The sequence below is a fragment of the Salmo trutta genome, chromosome 10, assembly GCF_901001165.1.
Source record: "Salmo trutta chromosome 10, fSalTru1.1, whole genome shotgun sequence".
Lineage (NCBI taxonomy): Eukaryota > Metazoa > Chordata > Actinopteri > Salmoniformes > Salmonidae > Salmo > Salmo trutta.
Window position 1 is genome coordinate 23521146 of NC_042966.1, and position 16906 is coordinate 23538051.

The 16906-nt window shown below is 44.9% G+C and overlaps 1 protein-coding gene across 4 annotated transcripts in view; it reads right to left on the minus strand.

Moving 5' to 3' along the window:
• Positions 1 to 16510, minus strand: part of LOC115201394 (fatty acid synthase) — a 30914-nt gene extending 14404 nt beyond the window's left edge. Inside the window, exons 1-12 of one of the 4 annotated variants that reach the window (XM_029764980.1) lie at positions 16223 to 16510; positions 16100 to 16121; positions 8725 to 8870; positions 4747 to 4899; positions 4342 to 4515; positions 4017 to 4217; positions 3715 to 3837; positions 2153 to 2268; positions 1832 to 1966; positions 1197 to 1683; positions 845 to 1032; positions 301 to 490 (exon numbers count right to left, since the gene is read on the minus strand). In XM_029764980.1, the coding sequence (XP_029620840.1) occupies positions 301 to 490; positions 845 to 1032; positions 1197 to 1683; positions 1832 to 1966; positions 2153 to 2268; positions 3715 to 3837; positions 4017 to 4217; positions 4342 to 4515; positions 4747 to 4899; positions 8725 to 8851 (1894 nt within the window). In that variant the 5' untranslated portion in view covers positions 8852 to 8870; positions 16100 to 16121; positions 16223 to 16510. Of the gene's footprint in view, positions 1 to 300; positions 491 to 844; positions 1033 to 1196; positions 1684 to 1831; positions 1967 to 2152; positions 2269 to 3714; positions 3838 to 4016; positions 4218 to 4341; positions 4516 to 4746; positions 4900 to 8724; positions 8871 to 16099 lie in introns of all 4 variants that reach the window. The other 3 variants (XM_029764979.1, XM_029764977.1, XM_029764978.1) reach the window with 3 other exon arrangements.
• Positions 16511 to 16906: the final 396 nt, after the last annotated feature.

Genomic DNA, 16906 nt, shown 5'->3' on the forward strand with positions numbered 1-16906 from the left:
CCAAATCAAAGTTTATTGGTAGATACACAGATGTTATCTCAGGTGCAGCAAAATGCTTGAGTTTCTAGATCCAACAGTGCAGTAATACCTAGCAATAAAGATGAACAGTTAGAAATACAAAAAGTTACATAAGCTGAGCCATGGCTAGAATACAGTATATACATATAAAGTGGGTGAAATGGAAACATGATTAAAGCAACCAGTGTTCAATGGCTGTATGTACATAGGGCAACAGTCTAAGGTGCAGGGTAGAGTACCGGGAGGCAATTCAAAACAAAAACCTCTCTTTTTGGTCCTTACCGACTGCAGCCATGCCCCCGGGGGGCAGGTTAGCCTCCTTGATGGACCTCCCTCTCCAGTAGGCTGCCAGGATAGCCTCACTGTGACTGAGGGATCCATCTGCGTAGCCACAGGCTAGCTCTCCCACACTGTGGCCCACAATGCCATCCGGCTGCAGACCCAGCTTCTGGAGCAGGTCAATCTGGGCGATCTGAGAGGGGGACAGACAGACAGCAGTTACTTTTATGAGCATTCTACAATAATATAAATATTATATGCCTTTTAGCAGACGCTTTTATCCCAAGCGACTTACAGTCATGCGCGGATACATTTTTACACATGCTCTACCAACAGAGCCATACAGGACCATCTTAAAATGGTCATCTTCATGATTGCCTTTGATATGTCAGAGGCATTGTGTGCTTTTTGTCTGTGCAAATAACAGAGAATACAGTCCTATTTCCATAGCCTTTTGGTTTCAGTGCCCCCCAATCTTAGTTAAAATGGTGTCCTACCCTCAAAAAATTGTGATTTGCCCTTAGTTAAGATGGCTGCCCTGCTGTACCTGTATGGCGGCAAGGCCTACGAAGGCTTGGACGGTGTCCTCGAAGGTGCTCTCGTCTGCCTCCATGAGCAGACTGGACACACACATCCCCGTGTCCTTCAATGCTACGTCCGAACGCAAGATGGACTCCCTGAACTCTGGTAGCTGCATCAGACTGCGGCCCATCCCACCCCATTGGGTGCCCATACCTGAGAGATACACAAGTGTTAACACACACCTTTCTCCTAAACCACTGCTTTCATCATTCGAGGTAGAAGTTACACTTAACCACATATCCTGGATCACATGATCTTTGCCCCCAATCCTAACACTAACCATTAGGCTGAGGCTTAGAGAAACTCCTCTCTCTTACCTGAGCAGATGTACCACAACGGTCTGGGCGTGGCCTCAGTCTTCTGCACCTCTGTGACATCATCCTTGGAGCCAATCAAAGTGTAGCCCCTGTAGGGCATCCCCGCCGTGGGTACCCCGGACACCTCGTTCAGCAGACACAGGAAGTTGTCGTCGCTCGAGTGTTCCTTCCCCTTGCTGAGGAGGGCGGAGACAGCCTCCTCTGTGCGGCCGCAGGCCTGGAGGAGCCTGGGTACTTGAGAGGACACAGAGGGGGTCTTGGGGGGCACTTTAAAGCTTTTTGGTGTGTTGAAACCAGGGGGGCGGAGGATCACGTGAACGTTAGAGCCGCCAAATCCGAAAGAGTTGATGCCAACGATGCCGCCGCGGACTGGTATGGGCTCGTTGACGACGCGGAGGCGGCCGTCACTAAGGGCAGGTATGTCGGTGTTGGGGCTGTTATAGTGGATGTTGGGAGCCCACACACCTCGCTCCAGAGACAACACAACCTGGGAGAGAGAGAAAGGGAGAAAAATATGGAGGGGGAGGAGAGAGACGGAAAGAAAAGTGTGTTAGTGCTGGGCTTGCCTGCACATATTGGGACTTCAGAACACTTTTGTCCTGTACAGAGGTAGCCCAGACCATTCCAGTTCTTACCTTGGCCAGTGCAGCCAGGCCAGAGGCAGGCTCTGGATGGCCCATGTTGGACTTGGTGGAGCCAATGAGCAGTGGGTCACGCTTTGAATGACAGAACACACTGACAATGCCATTCACTTCCTGCGGGTCACCGACCTGGGAGGAGAAAAGACGGAAGTCACCAGGGGAAACAAATACTGAGGGAACCAGATGTATCAGGCGGAGGAATGTGACAGAACACCTTCCACAGAACATTACTGGGTGTGGTGGTGATATGATCCAACAACAATGAATCAAGTGTTGTGTGTGTATATAGATAGGAGTGTGTGTGTGTGTGTTCACCTTGGTCCCGGTGCCGTGGGCCTCAATGTACTCCACCTGGTCAGGTGTGATGTTGACCTCCTGGTAGAGAGAACGTACCAGCCGCTGCTGCATCTCACCCGAGGGGAACGTCACACCTGGGAAGAACACACCAATCAATACATTACTTCATTTAAACAACTATTTTGTAGCCATTCAGAGGACTTTTAGGTAATTTGGTATAACGAATGTCACTGACGTGCAGTACCACGAGTGGCTAAGAGCGGTAAAGGGTAAGGTTGTCCCTGGATGCTGATCTCGAGTCAGTTTAGCATTTTCCACACTAATGGTAAAGGCTAGGGGTGATGGAGGGAAAACTGATCCTAGATCTGTACCTTGGGAAACGTCACCCCGGAGCGGCTAAGAGCCATGTCACTGTTTACGGGGCCATTAGCTCATGGTGCCCTTGTACCTTAATCATCCAAGAGTCATCCACTTCAAATTGACTGGTAAATACTGCAGGCTGGTATGCAGGCTGGTATGCTGTGACTGGATCACCAGTCTGGGAGTGTGTTTATTGTGGTGTGTGACAAAGACAGACAAATTGGGCAGAGCAGAGGGAGGGGGCATGGGGGCGAAGTGTGGTATTGAACACCCTAAAATGTTGAAAGCGTGTGTGTGTTCCACTCCAGAGAATGTGTCCCCTCTTCAGCTAGGTCGCATATAAACACATGCCTGCAGTGCTAAGTGTGTGAGGAGGGATTGGGGGAAAGGTTAGTGTGTGTGTGTCGATTACACCACATTAATAGGTCTATATTTCAAAAAGAGTTGGAGCTGGCACTGGCTGGGCATCAGCTAGATTACACCACAAACACAGATGACAGGGGATTTACACTGGGGCGTCAGGAAAACACTAGGTTTTTAGCTGCCACACTCAACGTGGAACTTTTTGCCAGCGTGAGCAAAGCCACCAATTTATCAAGTGTTCTCGGGCGTGAGTCACGCGTCAAATTCTTGAAAATAGAACCAGAGTGTAATTTCACGCTGAGTAACACAAGCCTCTCATGGAGCCATGCTGCGTACGCCCAGGCTTCGTTTACATGAATAGGAGTGCCTCACGTTAGATCTAAGTTACGCGTCTAGTGTAGCGGGCCTGTTGCATTGATTAGAGACTTCAAAAGTGGTGTTATTTCTCCAAGAGGTGCGTCATAGTGGGTCAGTGAGGCCTCACAACCTATTGGGCAATAGGCCAAAAGATTATGGGAAATGCAACTGAATTGTTTCTCCACAAAAATAAAGTTTCTACTGGGCTACTGCTTGGCATTTACAGGACACAAGCCAGGCCACACGTTGGTGTGAGAAATATAGTGGACATTGTACGTAACCTACCAGAGGGTTATACAGAAACATAACCATGTTGCTTAGTCATCAAATCCTTATAGATCTGGGGAAAGTTAAGGGGTAGGAGATATCAGACCAGGAAACAATCCTAGGTTTGTGAGGTCTGCCTCAGTGCCTTGGGGATAGGGGCTATGCCTAGGGTTTCATTCCAGACAGGGCAGGTACCCTCCGTGCTGTGTTATATAAATGGGGTGTTGGCTCACCCTGCTCCTTGTATCCGTCAGTGTTGTTACCAGCGTTGAGTATCGTGGCATACACCCTCTTAGCCATGGAACGTCTGGTCAACAGTACCGCCACCGCAGCCTCCGAACGGCAGTACCCGTTTCCTGGGGGAACACAGAGTGGAGCGCACCAGGAAGTAACGTTAATGTGGTTTCAGGGTCGGACCAGGAAATATTGCAGCTGTATGTGGGTGTGCTTTCAGCATGAGAAGCATTTTATCTTCAACATTTAGTTCTGTACATTGCGATTTTCTGAACACAATCCAGGTCTCTCCCTCCCTTACCTGAGGAGTCAAAGGACTTGCAGGTTCCTTCCGGACTGAGCATGCCCAGCTTCATGAACTGCACAGAGGTGTTTGGCTTGAGCAGCAGGTTGACCCCGCCCACCAGGGCGGCATCACAGTGGCCGTGGCGAATGGCGTTGAAGGCATTCTCCAGAGCCAGTAGGCTGGAGGAGCAGGCGGTGTCGATGGCTGTGCTGGGGCCTGGAGGGACAGAGAGAGGAGACAAAACACAGGAGACTGTAGAGTTAGGGATAGATTAAGACAATTGATACCATGTGACAGAACAGCATGAGAGAACCCACTGCCGTGTTAGATGAGATCATACCGTTGAAGTCAAAGAAATAGGAGAGTCGGTTTGCGAACATGGCACGCTGGCAGCCCGTCATGCTGTATCCTAGCAACTCCTCAGGGTCTCTGCTGAAGGCCTCGCCCGCCTCCGAGCCGCTCACCCCGATGTAGACGCCTGTCCTGCTGCCACGCAGCTCCGTCGGATTCAGACCTGTACACACATTACACCAATGAATCTCACACAGGTCTATAAACGTTAAAACATTAACTTTGTGACATGTGGGTAATCTAATCTAAATGTGTGGACGACAGGAAGAGTAGCTGTTGTGATAGGAACAGCTAATTGGGATCCAAATAAACAAATACATTTGACTTGGTATCTTTACAGTTTTCCCAAATAAAATCTACTCATCCACCCACCCCTCATCACCCCTCTCCTCACCTCCATCTACAATGGCTTCGTAGGCGATCTCCAGCATGAGGCGTAGCTGGGGGTCCATGGTGTGGGCCTGTTTGGGGTGGACCCCGAAGAACGCAGCGTCGAACCGGCTGATGTCCTTCAGCTTGCCGTTCCTCTTTGGAAGACCGTACAGACCTGGGAATGACATGTGCATTGAGGGATAAATAACCGGATAACTGGGTTTCCCCAGACAGCGTGTGTTCTACCTGTAGTCGCTGACTGGATAACCTGAATCATTTCCCCATTAATGTAATAGTGAACATATTAATTCATGTAATCATTTTACACAATCTAAAGCAGGACTATTCCTTCCTCTCAGTAATTCTATGCAGACAGCAAACAAGGGCCTTTCCTCTCCTCCCTTATTTTCTCCACTCCTTTCCTATCCCCTTCCCCTCTTCTTTTCTCCACTCCTTTCCTATCCCCTTCCCCTCTTCTTTTCTCCACTCCTTTCCTATCCCCTTCCCCTCTTCTTTTCTCTATTCCTTTTCTCTCCTCCCTCCCTCTATCCCTGCTTTTCCCACCTCTCCTGTGGTGTGTGGTCTTAGGGGCGCCGTTCGCCCGGAGCCTTTTAGTACATGAATGCGAGCTTTAGCTGGTTGCCAGGCACTGACTGATGAGAGGTGCTATTCACAGAGAGGAAACAGAGGAGAGAGAGAAACCAAGCAAATGAGGGAGTAAGAGAGAGAGAGACAGCTAGGAAGGTGAGACGGGGCTAAGAAGAAAAATATGAGGAGAAAAGCAGAAAGAGAGACCGAGCAAGAAAACAAAACGGAGTGAATTAGAGCCAGAACGAGTAGGAGAAATAAAAAGAGGAAGGAGAGAGAGAAGCTAAGCAAGACAAGCCAAGGAGTAGCAGTGCCAACAGCCCAGCTCCTCAGCCAGGTGGTGAAAAGCAACGGCAAGCAGAGCAGACTGACATGACACCTTCAGCGACTACAGAGCACCTCTTACACCTCAGAGGCTCGTCGTACAGCTAACGGCTACCAGCACTCGTTTGGGTTCATGTGGGTTACTGGGTAGTGATTAATGATGCGTGTAGCATCTGGATTGCTGATGCTATGTATTGGCCATTGAGAGGCTTTGAAGCCACCGGTCAGCCATATTGGCACTCCATAGTGGGAGCAGTCCTCCATAGGAATGAATGGAATTCCACAGTATTTCAAATAAATTGACAATATTAAAAGTATTTAAGTATGTTTTTGTTGTAGTGGGGACAAGAACATTAGTTATAAAAAAATATTTTTAAATGTTATATATTTTTTGTTTAGCTCACATAATCAAAAATGATACAGAGTATAGAAAACATGAAGGACACCTGCTCTTTCCATGACAAGATGAACCCAGGTGAAAACTATGATGCCCTATTGATGCCACTTGTTAAATCCACTTCAATCAGTGTAGATGAAGGGGAGGAGACGGGTTAAAGAAGGATTTTTAAGCCTTGAGACATGGATTGTGCATGTGTGCTATTCAGAGGGTGAATGGGCAAGACAAAAGATTGAAGTGCCTTTGAACAGGGGTATGGAAGTAGGTTCCAGGCGCACTGGTTTATGTCAAGAACTGCAACGCTGCTGGGTTTTTCATGCTCAACAGTTTCCTGGTCCACCAACCAAAGGACATCTAGCCAACTTGACAACTGTGGGGAAGCATAAGACTCAACATTGGCCAGCATCCCTGTGGAACCCTTTTGACACCCTGTAGAGTACATGCCCCGATGAATTGAGGCTGTTCTGAGGGCAAAGGGGGGGGGGGGGGGGGGGGGGGTGCAACTCAACATTAGGAAGGTGGCGGCATGGTGGCATCAACACAGCACCCCCCCCCAACCATCTAGGTGTATATAACTCAGCAAAAAAAGAAACATCCCCTCACTGTCAACTGCGTTTATTTTCAGCAAACTTAACATGTGTAAATATCCACTCTTCCACCAAGGCACCTGCAAGTTCCCGGACGAAAGGCCCTATCCCTCACCCTCCAATCCAACAGGTCCCAGACGTGCTCAATGGGATAGAGATCCGGGCTCTTCGCTGGCCATGGCAGAACACTGACATTCCTGTCTTGCAGGAAATCATGCACAGAACGAGCAGTATGGCTGGTGGCATTGTCATGCTGGAGGGTCATGTCAGGATGAGCCTGCAGAAGTGTACCACACGAGGGAGGTCATCTTCCCTGGAACGCACAGCGTTGAGATTGCCTGCAATGACAACAAGCTCAGTCCGGTGATGCTGTGACACACCACCCCAGACCATGACGGACCCTCCACCTCCAAAATCGATCCCGCTCCAGAGTACAGGCCTCAGTATAACGCTCATTCCTTCGACGATAAACGCGAATACGACCTTCAACCCTGGTGAGACAAAACTGTAACTCCTCAAAGAAGAGCACTTTTTGCCAGTTCTGTCTGGTCCAGCGATGGTGGGTTTGTGCCCATAGGCGACGTTGTTGCCAGTGAGGCCCTGCCTTACAACAGGCCTACAAGCCCTCAGTCCAGCCTCTCTCAGCCAATTGTGGACATTCTGAGCACTGATGGAGGGATTGTGCGTTCCTGGTGTAACTCGGGCAGTTGTTGTTGCCATCCTGTACCTGTCTCGCAGGTCTGATGTTTGGATGTACCGATTCTGTGCAGCTGTCCGTCCTGTCTCCCTGTAGCGCTGTCTTAGGCGTCTCACAGTACGGACATTGCAATTTATTGCCCTAGCCACATCCGCAGTCCTCATGCGTCCTTGCAGCATGCCTAAGGCATGTTCACGCAGGTGAGCAGGGACCCTGGGCATCTTTCTTTTAGTGTTTTTCAGAGTCAGTAGAAAGGCCTCTTTAGTGTCCTAAGTTTTCATAACTGTGACCTTAATTGCCTACCATATGTAAGCTGTTAGTGTCTTAACGACCATTCCACAGGTGCATGTTCCTTAACTGTTTATGGTTCATTGACCAAGCATGGGAAACAGTGTTTACCCTTTACAATGAAGATCTGTGAAGTTATTTGGATTTTTACAAATTATCTTTGAAGGACAGGGTCCTGAAAAAGGGACGTTTATTTTTTTGCTGAGTAATATATCTCTCTATCTATCTATCTGACAAATGGGCCAGTAAAGACTAGAGGAAGCATTCAGCATTTTACTCATTAACCTGCCCACATTGATGGTGATGCAAAAGAAAGGTACAGCTAAGCAGGTCTTTGGTCAAGGGAAGGGAGGTATTTCCTATCATGTGGTTGATGTAACATTCCATGACTATGCAGCACACCCACATCATTTATGGCAGATGTTCGAATTAAATATTGGTCTACTGTCACGTCCTGACCAGTATAGGGGTTATATGTGATTGTAGTTTGGTCAGGACGTGGCAGAGGGTATTTGTTTTATGTGGTTTGGGGTGGTGGTTTGTTTAGAAGGGTGTTTGATTTATTATTTCCGGGTTATGTTATACGTTTTTGTATTTCTATGTTCTTTCTAGTTTAGTATTTCTATGTTAGGTAATTGGGTGTTGGACTCTCAATTGAAGGCAGGTGTTTGTAGTTGCCTTTGATTGAGAGTCCTATATATAGGGATGTGTTTTGTTTGTTAATTGTGGGTAGTTGTCTTTAGCACTGCTGTTATGTGTATAGCCTGCTAAACTGTTTCCTGTCGTCGTTTCTTTGTTTTTCCGTGTTCAGTCTTTATTAAAATAAATATAACGATGAGCACGCAACCCGCTGCGCCTTGGTCCTCTCTTCACGAAGACAGCCATTACATCTACAATGTATGTTTTGGTTCAAATCTGCAACCCAATTTATGATATGAGCTACTCATCAATTTACGGTGTAGATTACACTCTGATGCAAGGTAGCTTGTATGTCAGTCAGATTTTCAAAGCTTGTTGTGAGTCCTTTCAGAGTGCAAAAAATCAAATAAAAACAGCAACACGTCTGATGTTTATGGGTCATAATCACATCCAGGTCATGGAAAGGTCACGGGGGCTCACCTGGCTTCCACCTTCGGTCATCTTCTGTTACCATGTCAACCCCATTGAAGAGGTTCTCCCAGAATTCCTCGAGGTTGTTTGACTCAGGAAGCCGGCCCGATATCCCGGCTACAACAATCTCCTCCATCCTGGGAATAAAAGGGCTACTGTGGGAGGAGAAGAGCGAGAGATTGGGTTAGATGTAGAAGAGAAGATACCAGTATGACGATACTTAGAAGCAGGGATTGACATAAAGGGTTGCTCTATTGCCTGGGGCAAGTGAACTAAGCAGTCACGGAAGTTGAGCATTCTCTGAGGTTTCCCAATAGGGTAGGTTGATTTTATTTATTTATTTAAGTGAAACTACAAAGATTTCCAGTAGTCTAAAAACTGATATTTCTGGTTCCTCCCCATTGTTTGATGTGAAGACTATGGCAGTCAGGCTAGATGAGCCTTCTCTGAGAATTTATTTGACTGACCGCAACAAAAATACAAACAAGTGCAGTGCTGATCTTTCTGATTCCTTGCCTATGTGCAGGCAATATGTAACACTTCTGCGTGTAAATAGTGAATTAGCATTTTCGGGGAACCAAAAACAACACTGTCACCCAGTCACATTTGTTTATTTTCCAAGCTATAGCACACAATATTTGAAAAAGATTTTTGGTCTGCTTTGTGTTTTTTTTGTTGCCATGGAAAAATATATATATATATTTTTTTAATTTAAAAGCTTGGATTTAGGCTACTGGTATTGTCACAATCCAAGTTAGAGGTTCATTTCCTTTAACCTTTGTTTAAGAAACTACAGTAATGTGCATAAATAATAACTGGTGCACGATGGCAGCAGTGTCACAAATGATCAGAAAACTACAGCCTGAGAAAATTGTGAACTCCAAGTAGGGGAGAGAAAAGGAGAACTAAATAATTCAGAGAAATTAAGAAAGAGAGAGAGAGGGGGGGGAGACATAAAAGTCTAGACAAAAACGACCCTATGGGAGAATTCATTCCCCACAGAAACATTTCATTGCTTGCAGCCACGCTCTGACAGACAGTAGCTTGTGACTGAACTCCCTCACCCCCTGCAAGGAGTCTCACACTGACAACAATAGATTGACTGCTTGAACAGGCAGCACTGAGTGGGTCTGTGGAAACGAGCCCTGAAAGCCTCTTTAGCACAAAGTCATGTTCAGCGCAGCATTATAAAAAGGTGCTTTCTAGGTCAACCAGCCAGATCACCTCAGGCGACAGCAGACTGGGCTGGGAAACAGATATCTGTATCTGCTTAAGAAGAGAAGCAGAGGAGGTACTCAGTGTGTGTGTGTGTTCATGTTTGTGTGCAGTCACAGTGCAAGAACAGTAGTGTGAGAGTGAACTCATCATCCAGCCCAGAACCTTCCTTCCTGGGTCAGGCCATTCCGTGCAGGCCAGCCAACCAATGACACGGCAGGGGCCAATCAGTTTATCCCAGTTCACTGAGTGATGCAGTGAAGCGCTCTACTCCAAGTTGTAGCTAACGGTTCCCTAGTTGAACACACAGCAGCCTACTGTTAGCGCCCTCACACAGGGCAGGGTCACCGACACAATACAGCTGGTGGAACCGAGCCCCTACAGTACCGATGACCCCCTAATAGGAGTGTTACAGCACTCCTCGCTCTTCAACCCTGGAAAGCTACAGGGCTTTTGTTCTGGTCCGCATGAATTCAAATTACCACACACTTCATAGGCTAGAAGGCTATAGGTTTGTTAACTGGGATAGCACAAAAGCCTGCACAGTGCACACCCTATGGGTGCATAGGACCAACATTGAAGAACACCTTACAGATTTAAAGTTAGCCCATTGGACAGTGAGCCAGTGTGGGCCTACATCACCACTCTTAATTGGTTAACTACGTTAACACTCACTGTCTGCAGCATCTGAATACAGAGCCCAGTGAGTTCTTTAGCCAGTGTGTCCATCCACTGAAGCATAGCTACATTCCCTGATAACTCAACAAACTATATTTGAATGGAACTGAGAGTCCCCCACCTTCCCAATAACACAGCGTACCATATAACATACAGTAGGGTCATTCCATGACCCCCACCTTCCCAATAACACAGCGTACCATATAACATACAGTAGGGTCATTCCATGACCCACCTTCCCAATAACACAGCGTACCATATAACATACAGTAGGGTCATTCCATGACCCCCACCTTCCCAATAACACAGCGTACCATATAACATACAGTAGGGTCATTCCATGACCCACCTTCCCAATAACACAGCGTACTATATAACATACAGTAGGGTCATTCCATGTCCCCCACCATCTCAGATTGTTCTGAAATTGTTTTTGTAGTTAGAAACATAAAATTAGCATTCCTGAAACATTACTTTGTTGAAATATAATTTGAAGCACCCAAATTGGCCCTTTATTGTATACGATTCATATAATCTTCAATAAATATAATACATAACATCGGATTTGGGCCATAAATCTTCATAACAATGAGTAAGACATGAGGAATCCAATAAAATGATCAAAAGCCACCCACGGACGCCCCCACGCCAATCCCACCGCAACAACCAGTATACAGCATCAGTTCTCCATGTTGACTAGTATGGAGCTGCTGCTTGGAGTACACCCATTGCTTCTTCATCCTTCGTAATGTATTCACTATGAATCTGGTGGGGGAGGGGAGGGGGGTTTCCCCTGTTCAGAGAAATCAGCCATTGAAGTCACTTGCATTATTCACCTACATTCTACAAGTAAATACCTAGCTAGGAGAAGACTAAAGTCTGAATGCCTAGCCAAGGATAAATACAAACCTGTCTAACTCGAAAGTATATAGTACACACGGAAAGAAAGGTTGTGTCATTTCAGGCCTAGATTATGTTTGTTAGTGCTGCCTTGGAACAAACGCCTGCACATCTGGTACTGTTATTGGCTGAGAAGTCACCTTCCTGTGAGCAGTGGCCATGCATCTGTAAGAGTATCAGGATGTCATAGCACACAACCATCAATTGTTTAGGAAGGAATAAAATGAAAACAACTAGGCCTAGCCTAAGCCATTCTCTTCAGAAAATAGTTGACCGGTTAAAATCCTCATCTTGGTTTTCGAAGGGCAGCCCAAATGGACACACACAGGGCTGAGAACTACATTGCATTGGAACCTATACAACTCTTGCCAAAGCACTGAGTCCTAAACTCTCACACCTCAGAGAGAGACTGAAAAGTGAGAACAGATGCTGCTGCTGTAACAGTTTTAGACTTTTATTGCCTGTATTACAGAGACATAAAACCATCATAAAACCAGCCAGGTCAGGGCCACTTTAATTGCTAGTTATCCATCACTGTCTGTACTAGGACCAAAAGGGTCCTAACAGCTTCTACCTAAGCCATAAGACTGCTGAACAATTCATCAAATGGCCACCCGGACTATTTACATTGACACCCCCCCCCCCCCCCCCCCTTTGTTTTTACACTGCTGCTACTTGCTGTTTATTATCTATGCATAGTCACTTTACCCCTACCTACATGTACAAATTACCTCGACTAACCTGTAACCCCCGAACATTGACTCGGTACCCCCTGTATATAGCCTCGTTATTGTATTACTTTTATTTATTTTTAATAGACAGAATGCTGTTCAAAATCCAAAAGAGGAGAGAAGGCTAAAGAGAAGCTGTAGATACAGTGGCTTGGAAAACAGTTGAATTAGTGAGAGTACAGAGAAGCAACCTTCTCACTAATAGGCTGCAATCTAAATAACAGTCACAGTGATACTAGTAACAAGTGATTTCATCAAAGCAGTTATTTTGTTAACCATGGCAGGAGAAAATTGAGTTAGATGATTGTTGCAGATGCATCATGGTTAAGTATCAATCTGAAGACTAAGATGCCTCATTTATGGCACAGTGTCTTGTTTTTGTATTACTTTTTCACCTGAATTTTGTACATTTTCACACTAAATTCTCATTACTAAAATGTGTCCAGATTAAATCCTCAGGTCAATTTATACAATTTGACATTAGAAAAGCCGAATTTACACAAATTGTATACTAGTTGAAGTTTACATTAAACAATAATATTTATTACACAAAAACACCATCTGTGAACATGTTTTTCATCACCCTAACACTTTTTCAAGTTGCTGTAAAAAAAAAAAGAATTAAAGTTTCATTCACGAGGCATCTAGATCATCATCGTCTTTAGATGAGCACAAATTAATTTAATCTCTTCATTTATATGCCTTCAGAATGAGGATCTTATTCTCAAACACCCTCTTTACAACACTTGACCTTCTAATTACCAAAATTACAAAAAAGCTCAAATTGTAAATAACGTAGAGAACCATTACCTTACCAACTTGGGAGGCATGAATGGGCTTTTGTGATGTGGTCAATTGTTTGCCATCTCCTATTACTTGCAGATTGCGCTAAGGGGCTCTCATTACCAAAACACACATTTCTCACTACGACATCATTTTTAGGTCAGTTTTGGTAATGAGAACCTTCCTTTCGGTAATGATACATTAATTGTAATGTATAGTCGATTGGTGTGCTGTGCTGGTAACTGTAATGATTTACTAGAACCACTGCTCACACCTTTTGTACAGATTTTTTGTAAAACGTCAGTTATGTGATTAAGTAGGAGTGGTCAAGAAATATGGGGGTATAAACCACATTCAATGTACTTAAAGCATAAAGAAAAAAAGGCACTATCAGATTAAGCCAAAATTACTAAAGTATAAATGACATTTTTCTTAATATTTCCGAAATATTGGTGGATTACAGTAATAATAAGCAGATTTCGGAGATGAAAAATAAACATGATTATGAAATAGAAAAACACAGATCTAATCTTAGTGATCCAAGAGGAATTATTTTGGTCAAGAGCCAGTTTCATGAGAATCACCCTCCACTCTTCCGCCTATGGAGTATCACCCTGCCTGGCCATAGAGGGCTGGGTGGGAGCACGTTAGTAAAGTAGCCTAGTAAACCTACAGGGATTAAGGTGGATTATCATCTACCTGACCTGAATCTCATCACAGTAAGGCAGGGCCTTGATTGATTACATGTGTTGGATATCTACTTATGCAACACAATGACAACTACTGTACAGTGACACCATGCCATGGATGACAAAGCACACAGCCTTCCTGTGTGTTTCTCTCTGCGTCTCTTGGTGCATCCGTCTCTCCCCCACTCACTCAGTCTGTCGGTGCTCCCGCTGTCCTCCACAGCCATTTTGTGTAATATAATAACTCAACCTATGAGGGAGTGACATGCTACAGACCAACATCTGTACAGGAAGAGAATAATGGTGTTCTTGTACAGATTACAATGAAACTGTATGGATGATTGACAATCTATAATAAAATATAAAAAAACCTGTTCAAATCTAAGCCATACACCAGGGTAGCATAGTTTCACCTGCCTCAAATAGAACATACTGGTAATTGACTTGGCTCAACTTGTCACATAGTTACTAAAACACCTGAAAAGTACCTGGATTTGTTATACATAGCAATAACATGATGTATGACAAATTCCGCTGAAGTTAAAGACTACATCCATCTCTAGAAGCCAGGACATTTCATCCTGTGCCTCGATTACATGCCTGTCAAGTAGGCAAAAAACCACCAGCCCCTTCACTCAGGGAGACTATACCTTGTTCCTGTAGAGCTAACCTCCTGTAGGTGTTCAATCTAACTCCAGTTGGAACGAACCTGATTCCGCTTATCAACCAGATAATTATTACAGTCAGGTGTGCTAGATTAGGGTTGCAGTGAACATTTACAGGATGGTAGCTCTCCAGGAACAGGGTTGGAGAGCCCTGGTATAAAGAGAGCTAGGGTCCTGGCTGGTGCTGGGATGGGTAGGCTCACCAAACATTGATGTCCATTTGTAATGCGATACTAGTCTGGCTAAGCCAGGGGTATTCAGCTCTTAGCCCACGAAGTCCAGAGACTGCTGGTTTTCTGTTCTACCTGATAATTATTTGTAAGCACCTACTGTCCCAGGTCTAAAGCAGTCCCTGATTAGAGGGGAACTATGAAAAAAATGCAGTGGAACCGGCTTCAAGGTCTGGAGTTTAGTTTGAGGGGTGCAGGCTATACTCTAGTTAGATTAGGTGCTCTCTTTTCCAAGTCTTAGGCACAAAACCTCAGATTCATGCTAAACCCTTTGGACTAGCCAAGGCCTATATGAAATATTCAAGGAAAATACCACTCAAAAACTATATTTTGGTATTTGTGGTTTCATTAGTCCACTGTTGATACAGTCCTAAAATGTTTTGCAATTCAGCAATCAAGTTTAAGATATGGACTAATTAAAACAAATACCAAAAGATAAATCCACTCAAAGTTTCCTTTAAGTGAAGTTCAGGTGACAGTGGCTGAACGACAGTGAAAGTGATTGTATTCAGAGACACTGATACAGGGATGAGTTGTGCAATATGACTCATCCAATGACTGTCTTGCAATTACACTAAGAGGATGCGCAAAGTGCATCATGCTCACCTCCTACTAGCCATGCAGAAAATGTAACCAAAAATATATCAGAAAGAGTAGCACCAGAAAAAAGGCTCTCAAAAGGAGAGGCATCCAATTCAATACTATCCCAGGCATCAACACACAAAAAAACTAAATGAATTTAATTATGAATTACCCTTTTATGTAGACATAGCTAATCAAACCATTGTTCCTGGGCCCTATAGGTCAATACTTAAACTACGCTCGATTATCTCCTGCTACTCCCAAATCTAGACCAGGGACACAAGCACGCCACACACGGATAACTAGCCAGCATAATCACCCATAAATGCCAGGGCATCAGTGAATAGTAGTAGATGATTAAAACGTGTTGGCATCCAGGTAGTGATGACCATATAGCAACTCAACTGCTAGCCTTAGCAGCGGCAGGCATCACTATTGAAATTGCGCCTGAATCCATGAGCGTGTTCCTCTGCCCAGGCCTTGCTGACGCCTGGCAGATTTTAAAACGCTTGTTTAGGTATTTGACGTAGCAGCTAACCGCAACATACAGCGGCCTTTCAGTCCAGTACACGGCCGATGACGTAGCACGCAACCATTGGTTAGTGGAAACAACGTCTAAGCAGGGGAAGGCGACCAACATCTTTACGTTACCTAGCTTAGCTAAATGGCACCATTTCTGAGAATACGTCAGCTAGCTGATGTAACGTTACCTCTTATTAAAATGCATTAACATTGTAACGAGAAAGTGTAGTGATAAAAAAAATCAAGCCAGCCGATATCGAGGAAATCCATTTTGAGTTCGTTTATGTTTATTGCTACGACGCCGGTCATCATGATAAGGGAACGTCTCACCGGCTAACCTGATGAAGAAGCTATAACATTGCTAGTCTAGCAATATCAGAACAGCTTACCTGTAGTTAGGTGTTTTAATATCTGTAGAAACCACTAAAAATGGAGAGAAATGTTAGTAAAGAAACGGTTAGCAAAAATCCCCTCGATATTTCCTTATCTTCGGTAGATGAGAGCGCGCTTGCCTGTGATGTGCCCGTGCTACAGTTGTTCGGGAGGAATCGCGAGCTCTTCCCGTTCCCTGCCTAGCCCTTCCAATTTCTCTCGCTTCTTTGATTCCCTTTCTCTATTTAATTTAAATGTCTGACATGCTCTCCCCGGCCACGCCACATGGGCTGACAGCTTGGCTGGGCTGTCCAGTCCAATGAGAAAAGAGGCAGGGCTCACAGTCTCAGCCAGTGATGGGGTGATTCGCTGAACGCTGTAGTTTCGGAAAAAAACGGAAGAAAGCGATGGAAAGGTTACTGTAGTACATTGGATGTATCCTATGTGCAAGTCTAGCTCAGTTTCCCCCGCCCCGTTATATTGATAAAGCCCAAAGCCAAGTCCAAGTTCATCACTCAAGTTCAAAGCGCAGAACCATGACTTACAGGTCTGAGCTGTGTTCAGATTTCACACTGATTGAACAATAACTCATTTCGAAATCTTGCAGAAAGGAGGACACATGCAATAGTCCATGGACTTTGGGAAACACATTTGACAATCTTGATCAATTAGATTTTTCCCCTTTTTATTCACAAATGTATGATTTTTGACAATGCAATTTATTGGAGATGGATATACCATTAAATCATGGTGGATTTAGCCTACACAAGGTAAATATTTCCCCCTAACACATTAATAATGAATGAATGTATTCTTTACAGCAT